At 38.8% G+C, this 20021-nt stretch overlaps 1 protein-coding gene across 1 annotated transcript; it reads right to left on the bottom strand.

The window, feature by feature from the left end:
- Positions 1-817: 817 nt before the first annotated feature.
- LOC137132738 (transmembrane protein 26-like) lies at positions 818-14299 on the bottom strand. Its single transcript, XM_067515644.1, has 6 exons — positions 13872-14299; positions 12539-12632; positions 12196-12282; positions 8893-9101; positions 8544-8623; positions 818-3404 (listed from the first exon to the last, which is right to left on the bottom strand). The coding sequence occupies exons 1-6, from the start codon at positions 14060-14062 to the stop codon at positions 3109-3111; spliced, it is 957 nt and encodes a 318-aa protein (XP_067371745.1). The 5' UTR covers positions 14063-14299; the 3' UTR covers positions 818-3108.
- Between the last annotated feature and the right edge of the window lie 5722 nt (positions 14300-20021).

Below are 20021 nucleotides of genomic sequence, written 5' to 3'. Positions count from 1 at the left end.
TGTGAGAAGCACGAAAAAAAGAGAGAAAAGTGACAAACGTTATGGCGATGCAGGACATGAAGATGCCACATGATGGCAGCCAAGCTCACAGCCACTTCCAAAGGAAATATAACGTCGTTTTTAAACTATATAGTAAAGGAATCCAAATCAAAATAAAATTCATAGAATAATAGTATTTCTTCATCGTTACATTTTGACCACATAATTCAGAAATGATTGACCTTTATTTTATTCTGGATTTGATTTTGCAATGACATATATTGGATTTGATATGTATAAATGTAACATGTTGCTGCACTACAAAATGTCGTAGACATTATTATGTGAAGTTTAGAGGGATTAAATATGATTAATGAGAATTTTGTACTTCTTACCTTATCAAAAAGAAAAATGTCAGTGTTCAAATGTGAGCTCTTATATTGAGTCTTCATATTGATTTAGAGGAAACTGAAGATTAAATACAATTGAGTTTTTTATTTTCTTTTGTACTGCAAACTTTTTCGTATTTTGTGTAATGACATCAATGATTCACAGTGACTAAAATGGTTGTTTGATTATTATTATTATTAGGACTGTTTTTTGGAAGATTATGGATTTATTATTTATTTTTATTTTATTTATTCAGATATTCTCCATAGTTTTTTCCTTGGCAGTATGTATTGCTCTGTGACACACCTGCTAGAAGTTGTTTCCTTGAAGCCAGAACAATATTGTGTTACTGGACAAAATTCTGTAAGCCCTGTAGTAGTAGCACCATCATCTATGTGCAAAAAAATAAGTATGTGTTATTGACATGTAAAATAAATAGGACAAGCAATGAAATGGCACGACACTTTATTTATAAAGTAAATGTGTGACCTGAGGTCTCACTGCATCACATAATCTAAATCGAAGTATTTGAAGACACGTTTCTCTGGTTTTGCTGTGAGAAATGCGATAAGTGTATTTTACACTGATGACAAAGACAATTGTTCTAACAGATGTTTGTGCAACAACAAAATATTACACAGTGGCTTTACAAATACAACAAAGGCAGAAACTGTACATGAAAACAAGGGACAACAGCTTGATATACAAAACCTGGCAGAAACATAGAACAAAATACGACAAATATAATCATGACAATTAGTAATATGCAACAACAGCAGTCTAATGAGGGAGGTTTCAGGGAAAACTGTTTAATATGACATTGTGTTTGTATAATAAAACAAAAAGAATACATTTTTAAAAATAATAAAAACAAGTCTTCTATAAAACAAGAATGTGTGTCTCGTCCTGTTGCTTGTTTCAATAAAAGTGTCACTCTGTGTGATTGTAAGGCAGGTTCAAATTCTCTATTTGTCATTTTGGTGTTGGAGAGATGCTTTGTGTGTATTTAGGTCACAGATGGTGTCTTTAAATCCGAACAGCAGAGAGAAAGAGAGAGAGAGAGAGAAGGTACTGAAATTGATATGTAGACACAATGAGGCGACTTCATACAATAACTGTGACAGCATCTCTGGTGATCTTACTTTGATAAAGCTATAAGCCCATCTATGTTCAAATAACACCGATGCAGTATCTCAAACCAAAACTGTGTGCCAGGAGAGTCTGTTAACAGATGATATTATCATTTCAGAAGTCAACAAAGGGATGTACACAGTGGAGAGACAGTGCTTTATGTCTGTTGATGCTACATTTGAGTTAAACAGCAAAACAGAAATTTAGTGTTTAATGGATTTTATCTTAATTTTTTATATTCAAAGTACCTGCCACTGAGCAGTGAACCCTTGTTGTAAGTGTAGTATAGGAATGTCAATCACCTCATATTTACTTTTTTTAAAATAAAAAAAATAAGAAAAATAAGATAAGAAAATATTGTCACTGTGCACAAAGGTTAAAAATGCTACTATTAAGACTTATGTTAAAATGACCACTTGTGTAAAACACAGTATCTTAAGTTTGTGTTTTTACATATAACAATAAATATATGATAATGTAAAAATCTAACAGCCCTAGATATTATGCTTTTCTGTCAACAGTACATTTGAGGTTAATTATAAAAAAGTTACATGACACAACAAGTTCACATAAACCAGGGAGTAAAAACACTGGTACTTTAGTATTTAAAACTTACAAAGAGTATGTGGTACACACACTTTGATTTGAGCTGTTTACCTGAGTGCATAAGGTGTCGTATCTTCACTCTATTTTTAAATATATTGCCCTGAAATTCAAATAAATTTCTGCATTTTTTAAACTGATGTTTTCTTGTCAGTATCACACTTTACATTTTATAAAGGGTAATTGTCTAAGAGGTAAAAAAAAAAAAAAAAGCCCGATTTTTATTACCTCCCTGATTCTATTTAAACAACAAGCAAGAAACGGTAGTCAGATAACTACTTTTAGGATATTTTCACAGTTGGTTTTGACTTTTTATATTGGCTAGAACAGGTAAGTTGTTGCACTCCAATCTCAGCCGCTATCAACATGGTCATGCCTTTGTGTTATCTACTGTATGATCTTCTTGTTCTCTCTCCCCTCACTACGACTCAAAGAGACATCAGACGTGTCTAACACAGTGTTAAAAATGTCCAGGCTCAATGTCACAGTGTCAGTCTGATCCTTATCCAAGCCGTAGCCTGGTTACAGTTACAGTAGGTACCATGTTGACAAGTATATTGTTGCACTTTCAGATAATATTACAATTTTGTTTTTTTTGGACCCTAACAGCTTGTTTCCTGTCCTACCCTGCTCTCATGTTGTCCTCTGCTGTTTTTTGGTTTGTTGTCATATTATTATTCTGTAAAAGCAGCTACATCCAACGATGCCCAGTTTATTCACAAATAAAACCAGGTTTTAGCCCATCATGTTTATGCACACATAGTCAAATTTAGTTACTCAATAAATGGCTGAATTTTAACTGAGCTGGCCATGGTTGGCTCCAGAGCGACAGAAGTCAAGTGGCTGCCCACGATTTTCTGCTTCCAGCAGCTTAAATTATTCATCACTAATTGATTCCAAGAAGTTTTGTGAAAAGAAAACAGACAGTGAGCATGACTTTTGTTAAGTGGTCGGCATCATCTCCCTGACATTAGCTCATCATCCCTCTGAACTCATTCATTCAACTCATGGGATGGCGCTCTGACGATTGCTGTTAGCTCTTGAAAGTCGAAAGTTCTGGCATATAACAACCAACCTGTACAAGTTTAGTATGACCACAAGGAAGTTTTTAATGGCAAAGAAACCCAGCATCTGGTGGAAGACATTAAAGTAGGTCATGACGGTGAGCCTGACCACCAGAAACGGCCCGTCCTGGATGAACAAGGCCTCCACGATGCTCCATATGTCTGTGCTGTATCTAGTCAAGAGGGACACCTCCTTGGTGCTTTCCTCACTCTCTGGGTCTGGAGTGGAGTTCACCACTATAAATAAATAAACATATATAAAAAAATTAAAGTTATAAGTAGGAAAAAGTGTAGAAATTGTCAAGATGACCATTGAGTGCAGGGTTTGTCTATTATACTCCACAATTTACTTTGGCTTTCTTGCTATTTTTTTGTTTTTGTTTTTTTGCTCGTGTGATTATTATTTTTAAACAACTGGATTCTGTTGTAAAATGAACTTGTTACTAACATCGAGCCCCAGCCAAAGCAACAAACAACATCTTTAGCTATTAGCTCGTGATGAAGATTTAGCTAACTATTCTGTTTAGCTGTTTAATGTCCTCACTGTATACTGTAGGGGGCAGCAAATTAGCTTCAACCAGACATCCCATTACACTGCCTGTATTGATTTCCTTAGTATGACATTTATTTTATCTAAATTGCAACTGTTAAATATATAACAAACCAAAATTATGTCAAGGGTTTCTGTCAAAGTTTAATAAATCCCTATCACGAAAAAAAAGAACAAATGCACCTTGTTATGTACACCTATTATTTAGTATCAAGCCATGCAAATAATTTCAACTGTTCTGAAGTTTTAAAAACATATTGAATATTTTGCCCTAAATCTTAATCTACTAAATATGCATAGCTACATACAGTACCACTGAAGTTGCTGAATTTCTTTTTTTATTTATAGTTCACTTACTCAAGAACTGAAAAATAAGCTTCACCCCAACCAGCATAACAAATACCTTTAAATCTTTAGTTACCATAATGAATTATTTCAAGAAGAATTCATTTTCAATTTAAAGTTAACAGACTTTACTGCAAAATTGGAAATCAATCGCCATAAACCTTTCTATACACACATTACTCAAAATCAGCAGAATTTCATCTGTTCTACATATTATTTAGTTTGAGCAATCATGTTCTTCATGTGACATTGACATACAGTAGCTGTAGATGTAGATGTAACTTCGACAAACAGTATCAACTGTGGGTGTCTGGGCTGAGGGTAGGCAATGAATTCAACACTATCCTTTATCATTCTTATTAATATTGTGAAAATTAACAGTTTAATATACACTAAATGTGTCCATTATGAATGTCTTCTTTAAATTACAAAAAGTGTTTCTAAAGGGTTTTACATTTCAAACAATGCATGCTCTTCTGCTTTTCCTTTCGGCTGTTCCCTTTCAGGGGTTGCCACAGCGAATCATGTGCCTCCATCTAACCCTGTCCTCTGCATCCTCTTCTCTCTCACCAACTAACTTCATGTCCTCTCTCACTACATCTACAAATCTCCTCTTTGGTCTTCCTCTAGACCTCCTGCCTGGCAGCTCGAACCTCAGCATCCTTCTACCGATATATTCACAGTTTCTCCTCTAAACATTTCCAAACCACCTCAATCTGGCCTCTCTTACTTTATCTCCGAAACATCTAACATGAGCTGTCCCTCTGATGTCCTCATTCCTGATCCTGTCCATCTTCGTCACTCGCAAAGAGAACCTCAACATCTTAAGCTCTGCTACATCCAGCTCTGCTTCCTGTCTTTTCTTCAGTGCCACTGTCTCTAAGCCGAACAACATCGCTGGTCTCACCAACCTCTTGAAAACCTTTCCTTTCATTCTTGCTGATATCCTTTTGTCACACAACACACCTGACACTTTTCTCCACCCGTTCCAACCTGCCTGCACTCGCCTCTTCACCTCTTTACCACACTCTCCGTTGCTCTGAACCGTTGACCCTAAGTACTTAAAGTCCTGCACCTTCTTCACCTCTGCACCCTGTAACCTCACCGTTCCACTTGGGTCCCTCTCACTGACACACATGTTTTCTGTCTTGCTGCAGCTAAGCTTCATTCCTCTGTTTTCCAGAGCAGACCTCCACTTCTCTAGATTTTCCTCCACCTGCTCCCTTCTCTCACTACAAATCACAATGTCATCTGCAAACATCATAGTCCATGGAGATTCCTGTCTAACCTCATCTGTCAGCCTGTCCATCACCAGAGCAAACAAGAAGGGGCTCAGAGCCGATCCTTGATGCAGCCCCACCTCCACCTTGAACTCCCCTGTCACATCTACAACACACCTCACCACAGTCTTATAGCTCTCATACATGTCCTGCACCACTCTAACATACTTCTCTGCCACTCCAGACTTTCTCATACAATACCACAGCTCCTCTCTCGGCACCCTGTCATACCCTTTCTCTAAATCTACAAAGACACAATGCAACTCCCTGTGACCCTCTCTGTACTTCTCCATCAGCATCCTAAAAGCAAATACTGCATCTGTTGGACTCTTTTTAGGCATGAAACCATATTGCTGTTCACAAATGTTCACCTCTGCTCTTAGCCTAGCTTCCACTACTCTTTCCCACAACTTCATTGTGTGGCTCATCAGCTTTATTCCTCTGTAGTTGCCACAGCTCTGCACATCTCCCTTGTTCTTAAAAATTGGCACCAGTGTACTTCTCCAGTCCTCGGGCACCCTTTCACTCTCCAAGATCTTGTTAAACAAACTAGTCAGAAACTCTACTCCCATGTCTCCTAGACACTTCCATACCTCCACAGGTATTTCATCAGGACCAACTGCCTTTCCATTCTTCATCCTCTTCAACGTCCTCCTCACTTACTCTTACTAATCTCTGCTACTTCCTGCTCCACACCAGTCACCTTTTCTACTATTTGTTCCCTTTCATTTTCCTCATTCATCAACTCTTCAAAGTACTCTTTCCATCTTCCCATCACTCTCCTGGCACCCATCAATACATTTCCATCCTCATCTTTAATCACCCTAACCTGCTGCACATCCTTCCCATCTCTATCTCTTTGTCTGGCCAACCTCTACGAATCCACCTCTCCCTCTTTAGTGTCCAACCTAGAATACAAGTCCTCATATGCTCTTTGTTTGGCCTTTGCCACCTCTACCTTCACCCTACGCTGCATCTCCCTGTACTCCTGTCTACTCTCTTCAGTCCTCTCAGTGTCCCACTTCTTCTTAGCTAACCTCTTTCCCTGTATACACTCCTGAACTTCCTTGTTCCACCACCAAGTCTCTTTTTCCACTTTCCTCTTTCCAGATGACACACCGAGTACCCTCCTACCTGTCTCCTTGATCAAATTAGCTGTAGTGGTCCAGTCATCTGGAAGCATCTACAAACAACCCAGAGCCTGTCTCAGCTCCACCCTGACAACACGACATTCTTCTTTCGTCCTCTGCTCTGCCTTTGTTCTCTTCATCTTTCTCACCACAGGCGTCATTTTACACACCACCATCCTGTGTTGTCTGGCTACACTCTCCCCTACCAATACTTTACAGTCACTGATCTCTTTTAGATTACAACGTCTACACAAGATGTAGTCCACCTGCTACAAAGTCTACCACCAACTTCAAGTCAGAAAAACAAATGTTTATAAATTCTGACAATTAAAATTAGTAATCTTAAATTGAATACGATTGAAAATATAGTATATATATAAAAATTACTAGAAGAATTCTTGTATGATGGTTTACAATGTGCTGAGGAGAACATGCCCTTAGTACGATCCAGTTGCCTCCAGTCATGTCCAGAAAAGCTGTACGAATCAGCTAATTAGATGGCTATGTAGTGCAGTGGGTGTGGTCCATTGATTTCCTGAGTAAGGTTCTGTATACTAAGACTGGTTAACTAATTAAATTAAACTCAACACTTTTGAGTAAAGACTGCGGGATCCCACACTACCAGTTGTTCACTACCCTTCAGCTGTGGTGACAACTGAAGGGACAAGCCAAAAGTTATTGATCTTTGACTTTTGAGTAAACGTAGTGATTCAACATTTTTGTAAAAATCTATGCTTACTTATTTCTGTTAAGGATCACTATTTGCACATACAATGTGCATGGTACTCATGCACTCATTTTACTTTTTGTAATTTAAGTACATGTGACTGAGAATAGTTCTATACTTTAAATAAAATGTGAATGTTGGACTTCAGGTTTTTGTATATTTACTTTAATAAAATATGAAAATATTTTTTCAAACATGACGAGTGGAAAACACTACAGTGGCAGCAGCTTGTTATTTGTTCTCACTTATGAGCAGTATGGCTGAGAGGTCCTCAAAGCGCTCGGGGAAGAGAATGGAAATTTGAAAATCTACAGTAGAAATGACACCTTGAAAATTCAATAGGCTATGGAGCCGGTGTGATTTGCTTGAAAGCTCCAGCAGCTGCTAAATGTCCTCACCTGCTGTTTCCATGCACAAGCATGAACTTTGGTTGTCCCAAAGTATGAACATGTGGCTTGTGCTTGTCAACGCTTTTTGTGTTTACACAGCATTCAAACTTAGTAGTGCACAGGACCACACACTCACAGTAAAAGAGAGGCACACCCACATGAGCAGTCACAAACACCAACACACATTACACAAGCTTCATTTGTAAACACAAATGAGTGTTAGAGTGCTCTAAATGTATTATGACATTATTAAGAAAATCAACATCCCCTTTTAAATTATTAAAGGTCGAGTTATGAATAATTGAGATTATTAGCAGGGGGTTGTCTTTTCAGAGAACAAAGCTGAGCTGTTTGTAATCACATTCTCAAGTTCTTTCTCTTTTATGAAACCATGTCCTTTATTCCCTCAGACTGCAGCAGGCGGGCCTGGCCTGTGTGGTTTCTTCTTATCAGCCAAATTCAGAACTTGTTTCAGAAACATAAATGACAGCTACGTTTAGCCTGATAACAGTTAAGACAAGGAGCCTTTTTCAGTCCAAATCCATTAATGAACATGTGAGACTGGCTTTCCTCTCCAACAACTGTAAGCATTTATAGAATATCCTTAAGCACTCCCTTCCTGTGAGGGTTTTTTTTCTCTCTTTTTTCTGGTAGGTCAGCTTTTAGAAGTAGAAGTCTGAAAATAGGGACATTCTCCTATCACATAGAGCCCTTGCTGTTTCTTTGCAGATTTAGACAAGAAAAAACCCAGATTTTCAGGTTACTAATTTGACATAGCTGGACACTCACTGTTTACTTACATTACATCACTGACCTGGATTCTAGTGACTTCACTAAGGTTTTGCAAACTCAAAACACGTTGTTTTCAATTTCCCACACAAGGAAGAGGTTATTTACAATGATGCATGGCTGTAATTGCTTAATGGCAAGCACATTTATGATTTAAAGCACTGACCGGCCAAATGCAGGGGGAACTGCAACATGCTCCAGGTCCATACAGCCAAGATAATGTAGACCAGCTGAGTACTGTTTTCTCTGGAAAAGACATATGGAAAACATGCATATAGCAAAAGTCAGTCCCATGAGCTTCAGTAGATGTCCATTGCTTTTTTTAGCTAAGGCACTGATCCAATGTCAACACATCTGCAAAACGGTTCAAGGACACAGACTTCGTAACTCCACCTTAGAATCACATGAGTTGAACAACTTATACAGAGTGAACATTCCCACATGCAGACACGACACTCAGTCTAGACACTGTGAAGCAAACTGTTAACCAACAAGCTGTATGATCAGCCACTCACTTGACATCTGACAGTGTCTCGCTAGTAAATTCGAGGATGTCTGCCGCCGTGCCAACAAAAATGAGGAGAAGCTGCGAGAGCTCATCACGGGTGACCCCGCCACCAAGGGGAAGCAGCCATTTTCCAACGATGACCAGGATGAGCAGGATCTGATGAAGTGCCAGGATCCAGTCATTGGAACACACGGCTGAAAATACCTGGTCAATATGCTGGAACATATAGAGAGATTCAAAGTTATTTCTTTATTTTAATGCTCTCCACCTAGGAGTTTTCATCCCTAATATGAACCTGGTTCATTCTGGTGCATATCAATGTAGAGCCTTAATACACTAAGGCTCAATATTTAGGCCATATGGCTGATGAGATTCTGTGTTTTTCTTATTTAGTGTTAGAATTCTGACTTTCTTACAGTATCTGTGGTTCTCAGCCATAAGTACCATAAACCTCATCATCATAATGCAACAGAGTAGCTTAAGTAGTTGTTGCACAACAATGGACCTCTAGGGCACCAGGGAATAAAAGGTATCACGTGCTGACATTTCCATGCTCACTGTATTGTTATCTTGTTTTTACAATGCAAAAAATGCAGGACATGACTACATTATATTGCACAACATAACTGGAGTACACTAAAAGGCCAGGGGTCAGGGAATGGAGCTAGCTGCTGGAGGTTTGCCAAATTTGCATACAGCAAATGGGTGTAGTGGCGTTCAAGTTGTTGCTTGTAGAATTATTTTAACGGCTCCCCTCTTACTGTTTTTACAGCTGGTTTTTATAATGTTATTATCAGAGGCAAAAATTGTGATCTACTGCAACCCAGAGCTAATTTCCTCTGTCTTTACTACTGCTGTGGTTGCTAAAAATGAAAAATATCAACATGGTCGTTTATCTTAACATAGATATTGATGTTACACTCACACATTAGCATCAACTTCAATATTTCTCCTGCACAGGTCTCTACCCTCTCATGTTAATGACTTAGCAAACACTGTTGTTATAATAGTTATCATTCTCATTCACATTTTGTCCTATGGAGTTTGTTCTTAGTCTCTAAAGCAAACTTTCATGTAAAGTAGAAAAAATAACTTCACATATAGCTGTCATGTTGAATTCAGTGCCTGGATGGCTTGTGTTGGTCCTTAAATGTGAAACTATTCACCAGTGAAGGTGTTCTGACTTGACTCTTTCCAGGTATAACTTAAAATTAAAAAATACAGTGAAGTTTCACATGGCAGCACAGCCTCACAAACAGGTTTATTAGAATTGAATGTTTTTGTGTGTGCGTGCAGTTGTGTGTGTTTCTGGGTGTGTGTGTAAGTTGCCCTCGATCAGCTGTTGTGCAGACCTTTACAAAAGCAGACCTTTGCTCAGCTGGAGTAATTAGGTGTGTCTTAACATGATGCCAAGGGGGAAAGAGATAAGCATTGGTCTTAAAGAAGCAAATGTTTCTTCACATTAAACCATTTTCAAACAGTTTGGAGTTCAGAGCTCTACAGTGAGAAAGATTATTCGGAAGTGGAAAGCATTCAAGACAGCTGCCAATCTTCATGTGCTGGGAGTGGATGTTCCAACACATTGAACTTGAGGTCAGTCCGTGCAATGCTCAAATTAAAAAAAAACCCAAGAGCTACATGTCAGACGCCACAGGCCTCATTCAGCATGTTAAATGATAAAGTTTATGAGACCACAATCAGAAGAAGACTGAACAAGTATGGTTTGTTTGGAAGGGTTGTCAGGATAACGCCTCTTCGGTCTAAAAAGAACATGAAAGGACGACTGAGGTTTAAACTGCGTCTGAACAAACCACAAGACTTCTAAAGGACAAAGTGGAGCTGTTCGGCCATAATGGCCAGCATTGGCATTTCAGCTAAGCTGCTCATACCCACTGTCAAGCATGCTGGTGGAGGGGTGATGATATGGGCTTGTTTTGCAGCTAAAGGCACCTTGAAGTAATTGAGCTGATCATGAACTCCTCTCTATACCTGAGTATCACACATGGAAACGTGAGGCAATTTATCCGAAAGCTAAAGCTTGGACAAAATTGAGTCATGCAACAGGACAATGACTATAAAAAGAATAAAAGACAATAAAAGAATCAAGGTTTTACAATGGCCGAGTCATAGTCAAATTCTCAGCCCAATTGATGTGTAAGAAAGCTGTGCATAAGGAAATACCCAAAATCATCAAGGAAGCAATGTTTTATAGAAGAGTGGGCCAGAATTCCTCCACAACATGTGAGACTGATAAAAGTCATACGCGAAATGATTACTTCAAATTGTCTCTGCTTAAGATGGATCTACACTCTACCAAATCAAGAGGGTAGTTAGTTTTTTGTTTTGGCTTTATTTATGTTAAATAAATTATAGCAGGGTAAAAGAAGTTATAGTGTTTTTGTTTTTTTTTTCGTCTGAGGTTGTATTTGCCTAAAACCAGGACCCGCTAGGATCAGAAGAAGTTTTGACACAAACAAACATAGAATTAAAACTTTTGTACATAACTGGACGCAAACAGATGCTGAAGAGGGCCTCCCTAACTGTGGACAAAGTGATTTCTTGTTCTAAGGACCTGCAAAATCTTGACTGAGGCCAGAGAGGCGCCAGCTCTTTTCAGAAACTTGGCTTGTGTTCATGAGAAGACAATTTTTCCCCTCACTGGTGGTTCTTTCTGAATTTTTTAAACCCCGGGGCTGCATTTGGTTTCCCAATCCTCTGACATTCATGTTTTTCAATTCTGCATTCATTCCAAATTGGCAATCAGAGGTACTGTATCTGTTTGAAACTGTGTTTTACAGTTACTAGGACTGTAAATCTCCTTACACATGTGTGCATGTTATCTAGATGTTGAATCCTAATGTGGCTCAGGAGTTACATAGACAGTCGGCACAATCAGAGTGTTTTAGGTTTGCTATACCAATGAGCCACAATTCATTGTTTGGCAGTAAGGTCACATCTCTTCACAAAATAAATGCAATGTTTGAATATACAGAGGAACAGGTGTAGAATACGTAGATTAGTTTACTAGTAATCTCTCTTCACAAAAAGCCCAAATATCTACCATCCATTAGTAGCTAAGCTGCCACCTTTTCTTTGCAATTTATTTAGAAATCTGTGCTTTTCTGGTTCTTGGCTAGTTTCACTACCCTACATATTAGACTGTAACCCAGACAGCACTGTCAGCTGTTTCTATACATCATGAGGAAAAAATGTGACTCCCATCTTTCTCAATCTTCTGCTCTTTTCTAGCATATTCAGAATCTAAAGACAAGTAAAGTTACATACAGGACATTTTGATCCTGTCACTTACCTTCAGAAAGTTTGCGTTTGTGATGTTTCCCGTTTCGTTCAGAGTGACCAGTCTACGCACATTTTCCCAAGAGTCAAGCTTATTGCACTGGAAAGAGTTGAAATAGTCTTTTGAATTTCACAAATTGCTGTTAAACTCAAAACTTTAAACTGTTCATCTAAAAACAACTGTGGTGCTATATAAGCAATTAATGAATCTATAAATTAATTAAGAACTGTGCCTTTACATGCAAAGAGCTTTTTAGTGTTTTTTCAACCCACACACATCTGGACAAAATCTTTTACAAGCATGGGAGCTGCTGTTCTAAGCAGTTTTATGGGTTTAGATTTCTGGCATACGGTACCTGTGGGCCGCTGGCTTTTTCCTGCTGGTGGAGCTCCAGGAACCAGATGGAAGGAATGATGCTGATTAGAAAAAGAAAGATAGGAGGAGAAAACCTGCAAGACAACACACAGCTTCATCAACATGATTTCATCATAAAGATACGTAGTGTTAGTGTTTATCACTAGGGTGGAAACAACTAGTTTAAATATCAAGTGGCATTAGGCAGAAAGTCAAACATTTAATAGTTCGCTTGTAAGGCTTTGGATAAAAGCGTCTGCTAAAAAACTAAATGTAAAAGTAAATGTAAATTTATGTAATTTAATTTTATTTCGTTTCAAGCTTAAACAAAATGCTGCTTTCAACATCTGCCCTTTGACCTGGGAAATCCGGATGGTCTTTGCTGCTTTTGTGCATTTTATAGAAAAAATAACTTTCCGACTGTTAATTGAATTTTGTTTTATAATTTAGTGCCTGATAACAACATTGTTTTGCCTTAAGTGGATTAAATAGTCCCACACAAATCTCTGCTTCTTGTTGTTTTTTGCAGTCTGTAGTATTGCCCATTCATTTTCTATGAATAGGCATTTGTTACTATTATTATCATTTACTTGCCATTGTATTACATTGTATTAGATTTTAATCATGTTATCTTAAAATGTCTACCATTGTGTTTATCAGCAAAAACAGCTGGCTAACAATAAAGGAACAGGGGGAACTGCTGTAGACAGTTTTGTTTACTGTTGATGCTTTCCAAGTTTGGGGCAGTTAAAGGGCTGCCACCACCCGTCACTGTCTAAGGATATAATAAACAATAGCGCAGACAGGATGGAGAACATCTAGGAATGTGGGGGTGGGGATGGGATAAAGGCGGGCGTGGGGGGCTGCCAAAAATGTATTTAATTGGTAAAGGCAGTCGTCTACAGACCACAGGGTTAGTGGTTCGATCCCCGGCCTTGGCTATATGTCGAAGTGTCTCTGGGCAAGACACTGAACCCCTAACAGCCAATTCCCCTCCCCAGCTGTGCAATGCCGGTCCAAGCCCGGTAGAAATTGGGGAGGGTTGCCTCAGGAAGGGCATCCGGCATAAAAACTGTGCCAAATCAACATGCAGACAATAATCCGCTGTGGCGACCCTGAACTCACGGGATGAGCCGAAAGGACAAAAAACAAAAGAAACAAACAAACAAAAAACTGTTGATCTATTTGTGAAAGAAAACGTGCAAACAAACAGTTGGTGCTGAAAATGAAGGGATTCTTTTCGCCAAGGGTCAAGTACCACAATGCATCTACAAGTATGCTATGAAATATTAATTGCAATATTCCATGACTTAAATTCATGCTTTTCATCTTACCATTTATAATCTTTGCCCCTTCGCCTCTTCAGTGTTATAATCATTTCCACAACGAGCGGCAGAAAAAGGAAAGTCAGGAACCAGTAAGTGGGATCTTTCTTCACCCATGTCACCCTCCAAACCCCGGCCAGGGACACGAGAATAAACAAGGCTCGGGTGATGATCGCAGACACAAACTTTACCAGGCACATCACGCTGGCTGGTTGCAGGTCGACCCTGTGCACCGCCGCCTTCCAGTTAATCCCAGAGCACCGGGGACTTCTGCTGCCACAATGAACTACTTTTTCGAACAAAGTTCCCAAGTTTAGGCCCCGCCTCTGCAAAGAAAGTCTTATCCACTTTTTTTTTTTTCTGACAGCTCAGATCAGATAGTGAAGAGCAATGGCGCTGGGGGATAAATCAGGGCTTAATGGGATCCTGTTAAAGTCCTGATAAAACAAACAGTGTGTGAGGGCTTATTCACTTACATTCAATGATTTATGGATGACATCATGTCCATCACAAACTCTGAGTGTACAGGAGGGGGCAGCATCACATCAGCTGTTCCTCCACTTACGTTTCCTCAGCAAAGATGGGCGGAAGTCATGACGGAAATGAGCCACAGTCTGCACGTCTGCAGCCGGAGGTGCAGGAAGTTTTGAGATCTTGTGGTTAAAGAAACCAACAGGTGAAAATACTGTATTGCAGGTAAAAGTCCTGCAAAATGTGTCCTGTGACCTGAATGTTACCTTAAAATATAAAGACGTTGACAGGTCCGATAGATTATAGGGTCGTTTTTATCAACATTTGTGTTAAATTTATCCTAATGTACCGATGTGCAGTTATAGGCCAAAAATAACTTTATCTATGGTAAAACATTTAAATCTTGATCGGAAAATAGCCCATCTAATACCAAATAAATGTAGCGGAGTAAACAGTATAACTTTTACCCTCTAAATACATGGAATAGAGTTGAAAAGTTGCAAAGATATAATATAAATACCATAACATATGTATTTTTGGAGTTATATTTATTTTTTACATATTTTAGCTAGATTTTTATTATTAGTTGCTTATTATATTTGCATGTAAAAAATAGTATAAGCATAATTGTATTATAAGATTTTTCTTTGTGTGTTGCTGAAGTTTATACGTTTTTTTATACCTACGTTTTATGTTTGAGTGAAAAGTCCACATAAAGTGTGTTTACTGTTAAGTCTGTTCTCCATCAATCTAAATCCTTTCTGGATTTAGCAAATCAGTGAATGACTTTTAGCTTTGGAACATAAAGATTTATAAACAAGAAATGTGCAAACAAACAAAGCCACCTTTTTATTTTATCTACAAATCGCACAGTGGTGCAGTGTCTTAACATTTATTTACCATTAAAAGTAACTTTCAGCACCTTTCAGACCACTTATCTAATAGTAATCTTTTTTAATCTTCTCAGCTTGGGTTCAGGGTTTGCTACATCACTGAAACTAAACGTGGAGTTGGATTCCACCTGTTACCTTGACACCATAGATCGCTGTGTACTCCTAGATCAAACGGATTATGCGTGGGATCCCTGGCCGTGCTTATCTGATCCAACACAGTGCTTGTCCAACAATAATAATGGACCATCAATATTTTATGATGTTAAAATATGGAATACCACAGGGCTTCATTCCTGGTCACTGCAGTTGAGTTCCACCTTCCTCCTCCTTACTTCATTTTCTCCTGTAAAATTAAAAACCCTCTTTTAAACTTGCGCCAGTGCATTAAGCCTTACTCAAATGTGTGGAGTGTGTTTTGGTTAATAGACCACATATCTGTCCTTAAATTCCCGATTCAGTATTTCCCACATGAAATAAGTGCTTTCATTCAGGATGTTTACAGCTTCAGCACGAAGGGTGCATTTGTTTATGTCCCCCGCAGTATGAGTGGGTGGTGGGTTAAAAGTCCCTCTGTGTCAACAGGGTAACGAGATGCTGACATGAGGATGCAGGTTTTTAGTGAAAAAAAAAAGGCTCACCCTGGATTTGAAAATGAAAATATGAGAGGGAGCCATGACACTGGTATTGATGTTCAAAACAAATCTTTATAAATAAATAAATATTTAGGTGATTGCCCACCTCTATTTTTGCCATATTTGGCTGCACGCTGACTTGATTTTTATTCAAAAAACCTAACTAGACATTACAAGCGAGCGGAACTGTGACCCCCTGGCCTTAGAAAAAGATTTTTCCTGTCTTTGTTCCAAATAGTCTGTCACCATTCTCAGTTAGCATCACATGAAATCACAGTAGGAATTTCATACTGTAAAGAAAAGAAGAGAGTCATGCTGAATGTAAGAAAAATAGATTCAGCATCAAAAAACTTTTTAAGAAACCACTAGGGTGTTTTTTGTCCCTAGTGTTTATTCACTTTGCTGTTTTCCAAGCTATTGAAGTTGAGAATAAACTATAAACACAAAAGTGGCAAGAAACTGAAATCAAACCACATTTAGTAGAGTCTTTACTCTTTACAACTTCAGAGTGAGAGACAGTGAGTCAGTCAGTCATAAAGGGAAACAAACGCTCCTCTGTTCGCTAAGACAGAAAGGCCATCCGACATCATACCCCAGGCCTAGTGTTACCCGGCGATCCTGTGTGAGGGTGCTGTTCAAGACTCCGCTCTCGGCTGCGTGGAGATGATAATGACAGAGATGGCCGAGGGCCTCTGTTCACTGATCACAGAACAGTGATTCCCTCTATGCTGCAGCTTTAATCATCACAGCTACACAGCTGCACAGTTTGCTATGTCAGCACAAAGACATCTTTGCCATGAATAAAATGGTGCAATAATCTGCATCAGATGTGACATCAGGATTTTGAACTATTGCTGTTCACAGTTACCCATAAACTATAAATGACAATTGGAATAAAAAGAGAACTGAAAACTAAAATCAAATCAAGGCATCTGGACTTGTCCTGGTTGTGTTTGCATCAAAGCATCAAAACACTTTCAGTTATCCTGTCTTCATCAGGCTGGTGTCTAAAAACATTGTGTTTGACATCAGGTAGTACCTTAATGAAGTATTAAAATAGTTGGAATCATGTTGTGAATAAAGCATGGTGCAGTGGAAAAGAGATGGCATTCATATACCAACATGCTTCAGAGCAGATGTGGAAAGATCTTGGTAACTGGATTATTTCAGGTATTTTGGAGAATTTTCCAGACTAAAGTGATATATCACAAACTGTTTGGTGGGTTCTGCATTTCATTATATGATCACAAAGTGTGAGAGGCACAAAGGCTGTAGTAGTCACATATAGATAAATCTGTCCAAGGTTAACACCCAGCAAGCAGGAGTGGTGAAGTGGGCCCTTGGGCAAAGACTGGGGTTGGGCCTGCCTTTCATTTGTGGCTGTATTAAGTCTGTTTGTGGTTAAAATTTGGAAGTTTTGTGTCAGTTTTTCTCATTCAGATATATTTTATATATTGTGTACCTCTTTAAATGACATAACTTTAAAATTTTAAGATACACATTGTTCAGTGTCTACTTCTAAAAGGGCCTGTTTATTTTGTGAAGTGAAGTGGCGGCTGTAGCTCAGTTGGTAAGGCAGTTGACCATGGACCACAGGGTTACTGGTTCAATTCTCGCTCCTGGCTACAAGTCGAAGTGTCCTTGGGCAAGACACTGAACCCAAAGTTGCTCCCGGTGGGTCAGGTGAGCCACCGCCATCGGTGTGTGAGTGTGTGTATGGGTGAATGGGAAGCTACATTTTAAAGCGCTTTGGATAAAAGCGCTATATAAGCGACTATTTACCATTTACCATTTTGCCCTGCAGTTAAATAGATGTGTTGAGTCATGTTTCCTTACAAATCCACTAAACCTGAGATTTTAATATGTTTTGGTTTCAGCTGACAGTTTAATAGTTGCATGCCAAAACAGCTGTTTAAAGGGAGTTTTTAAATTCACCCTGATTTGAAGAAAATCCAAATAGAAAAGCAGTTTCCAGCCTTAAAAGAGTAATATTATGCATGTACCAATCACCAGAAGAATATAGAAATCTTAGACATTTCAGGTTGCATTTAAAGCTGCATGCTCCCCTCTCGGTTCATTTTTGTAACAGAGAAAACCAGAGCCACAGTGCAGCTTTTATCAGTGGTTTGTGACCAGCAGGAGGACCTCTCTCAAGTCTGGTTAATTAATAACCTCAATATTATGGTGCTCTGTAAATAACACTGTGTAATCCTATGTGATACAGTTGTCATCGGCTCCGTGTCATTACTGTTGTATCCCAAGAGGTGGCACTCAACACCACAGTTTCCAGGAGGAACAGAGCAAAACAACTCAAAAGTCACAGATTTATTAATCAACTTGACATTTCAGCTACACTGTAAAAATGAGGGGAGAGAGAGACCAAAGACATGTTATTAACATTAGCTGCCGCTGCTTTGTGTGTGTCAATTTATTTTTAGGGATAAAAAAATGGGTTTGTTTCGACATCACACAGTTACAGTACCACAGCTCAGTGGATATAGCTCATATTTTCCAAAGGAGCGCTCCTTTTAAGGAGAAACCATGCTGAAACTGTTCCTCCTTTGTTTACTCATTTAATTTCATGGCAGCTGCGCCTGCTTTAAGCCCATGTCAGAAAACAACACGAGGGGATTGTCTCACAAATTTAAACTTTTTTAATTAGAACAGGTCATGGGTGAAGCAGGTGGGTAAATGGTCACACAGCCCTGGCCTTGATCCTCTTCCCTTGTTTCAAAAATACTGTTTTGACTCAGGGCCCTGCGGAGTCACATATGTCAGGCATTTGCATGGGAGAAATTGGACTTAAATGGGTAACACATGACTCATTCCATCTCAGGCTCGACAGCTGCAACAGGCCAAGCAGTTATTGGACAAATATGATTTGCCTCAGAACAGGGTGACTCTTCAAAGCTTTTTCCAATGTGGAATCTTTGACGTAAGCTGCAAAATAAAGAGATACTGAAAAGGATTTAGTGTGATATTGAATTACATTTAAACCATATCATAAGTATTCATTTTCTTTTTTCTGACCTTAACCTGACAACAGTTATGAATTCTACATTAGCAATCAAAACAAAAGATTATTATGAAGTGCAGTGCTGGGCTCCGATTTGCTTCTTGGCTCATATTCCCTGTACAGTAAACAGCCCACAGATGTTTTACATTGATATTAACAACCTTAATTTGTCCTAAGCAGAAAAAGGCCAAGCATAGCGTGGGGATTAAGTTCTCAGCCATGTATCACACACAGCACAGACAGCAATCTCATTTAGCTTGACTGAAGTTTACAGTGAGTGGGTTTTGCATAGGTCATTAGTTGTCTCAAAATACCCCCCTGTCACCATAGCAACTTCAAGTGACTGCTAAATTGCCTTATAAAATGAGATAAATTATTAATGCTGGGAGATTTTTTTCTTTAATATGTGTGCACAAGCGCTGAGCTCAGAACAAAATACTGTTTTTTCATTCCTGCACTGCTCTAATAGATCAATTCAGCAGCTGTCAATCATGTTTCAAAACGTATCATTTGTCTCTATTGTTGAACAGGCTCATTGCTTTGTACTGATTCACAGATGTATCACAGGGATTACACAGATTACGAAAGTATTGCACACATGACAAGTGAAGCTGCTATTCAAATAGAATATCTTATGACAAATCATGAAACTGCCTGTGTAAAACGGCTGCACTGTAGCTGCCTATACACACAGTTATTAGACTTATATATAATGCAGTACTCTCTGCCCAGAAGGATGGTTGACTCGCATCAGTGAATAATCTGATCATAGATGTCTGTTGACATTTATGCCTATTTTATAACCATTCAGCGCTAGACAGGAAAGGCATTGGTGATGCATTACGCAGATGGTAAACGCTGAGGTCAGTGTCCTTAGTGTCTTTATAGTCAACGATAGTTTGACCACTGGGCCTAATAACTTGACTGAATCATAAATGCTGAGATCAGGTTTTGTATTAATGCATTCCTCAGACGTGGAGGTGACTCTGTGACCTCTTTGCTTCAGAACTAAGGCATTTCTTTTTAGATTCACTGGTGTTTGCCTGACTCCCTGCACTGAAAACATTCATAACTCACAGGCAGCTGTAACTCAATCTAACAAAATGCCTTTTCAATCACTCTCATCTTTTATAGTTATACCCATCAG

This window comes from Channa argus, chromosome 1, assembly GCF_033026475.1.
Source record: "Channa argus isolate prfri chromosome 1, Channa argus male v1.0, whole genome shotgun sequence".
Lineage (NCBI taxonomy): Eukaryota > Metazoa > Chordata > Actinopteri > Anabantiformes > Channidae > Channa > Channa argus.
Note: the sequence above shows the minus strand (reverse complement) of the source record. Positions and strands in the feature narration are given on the sequence as shown.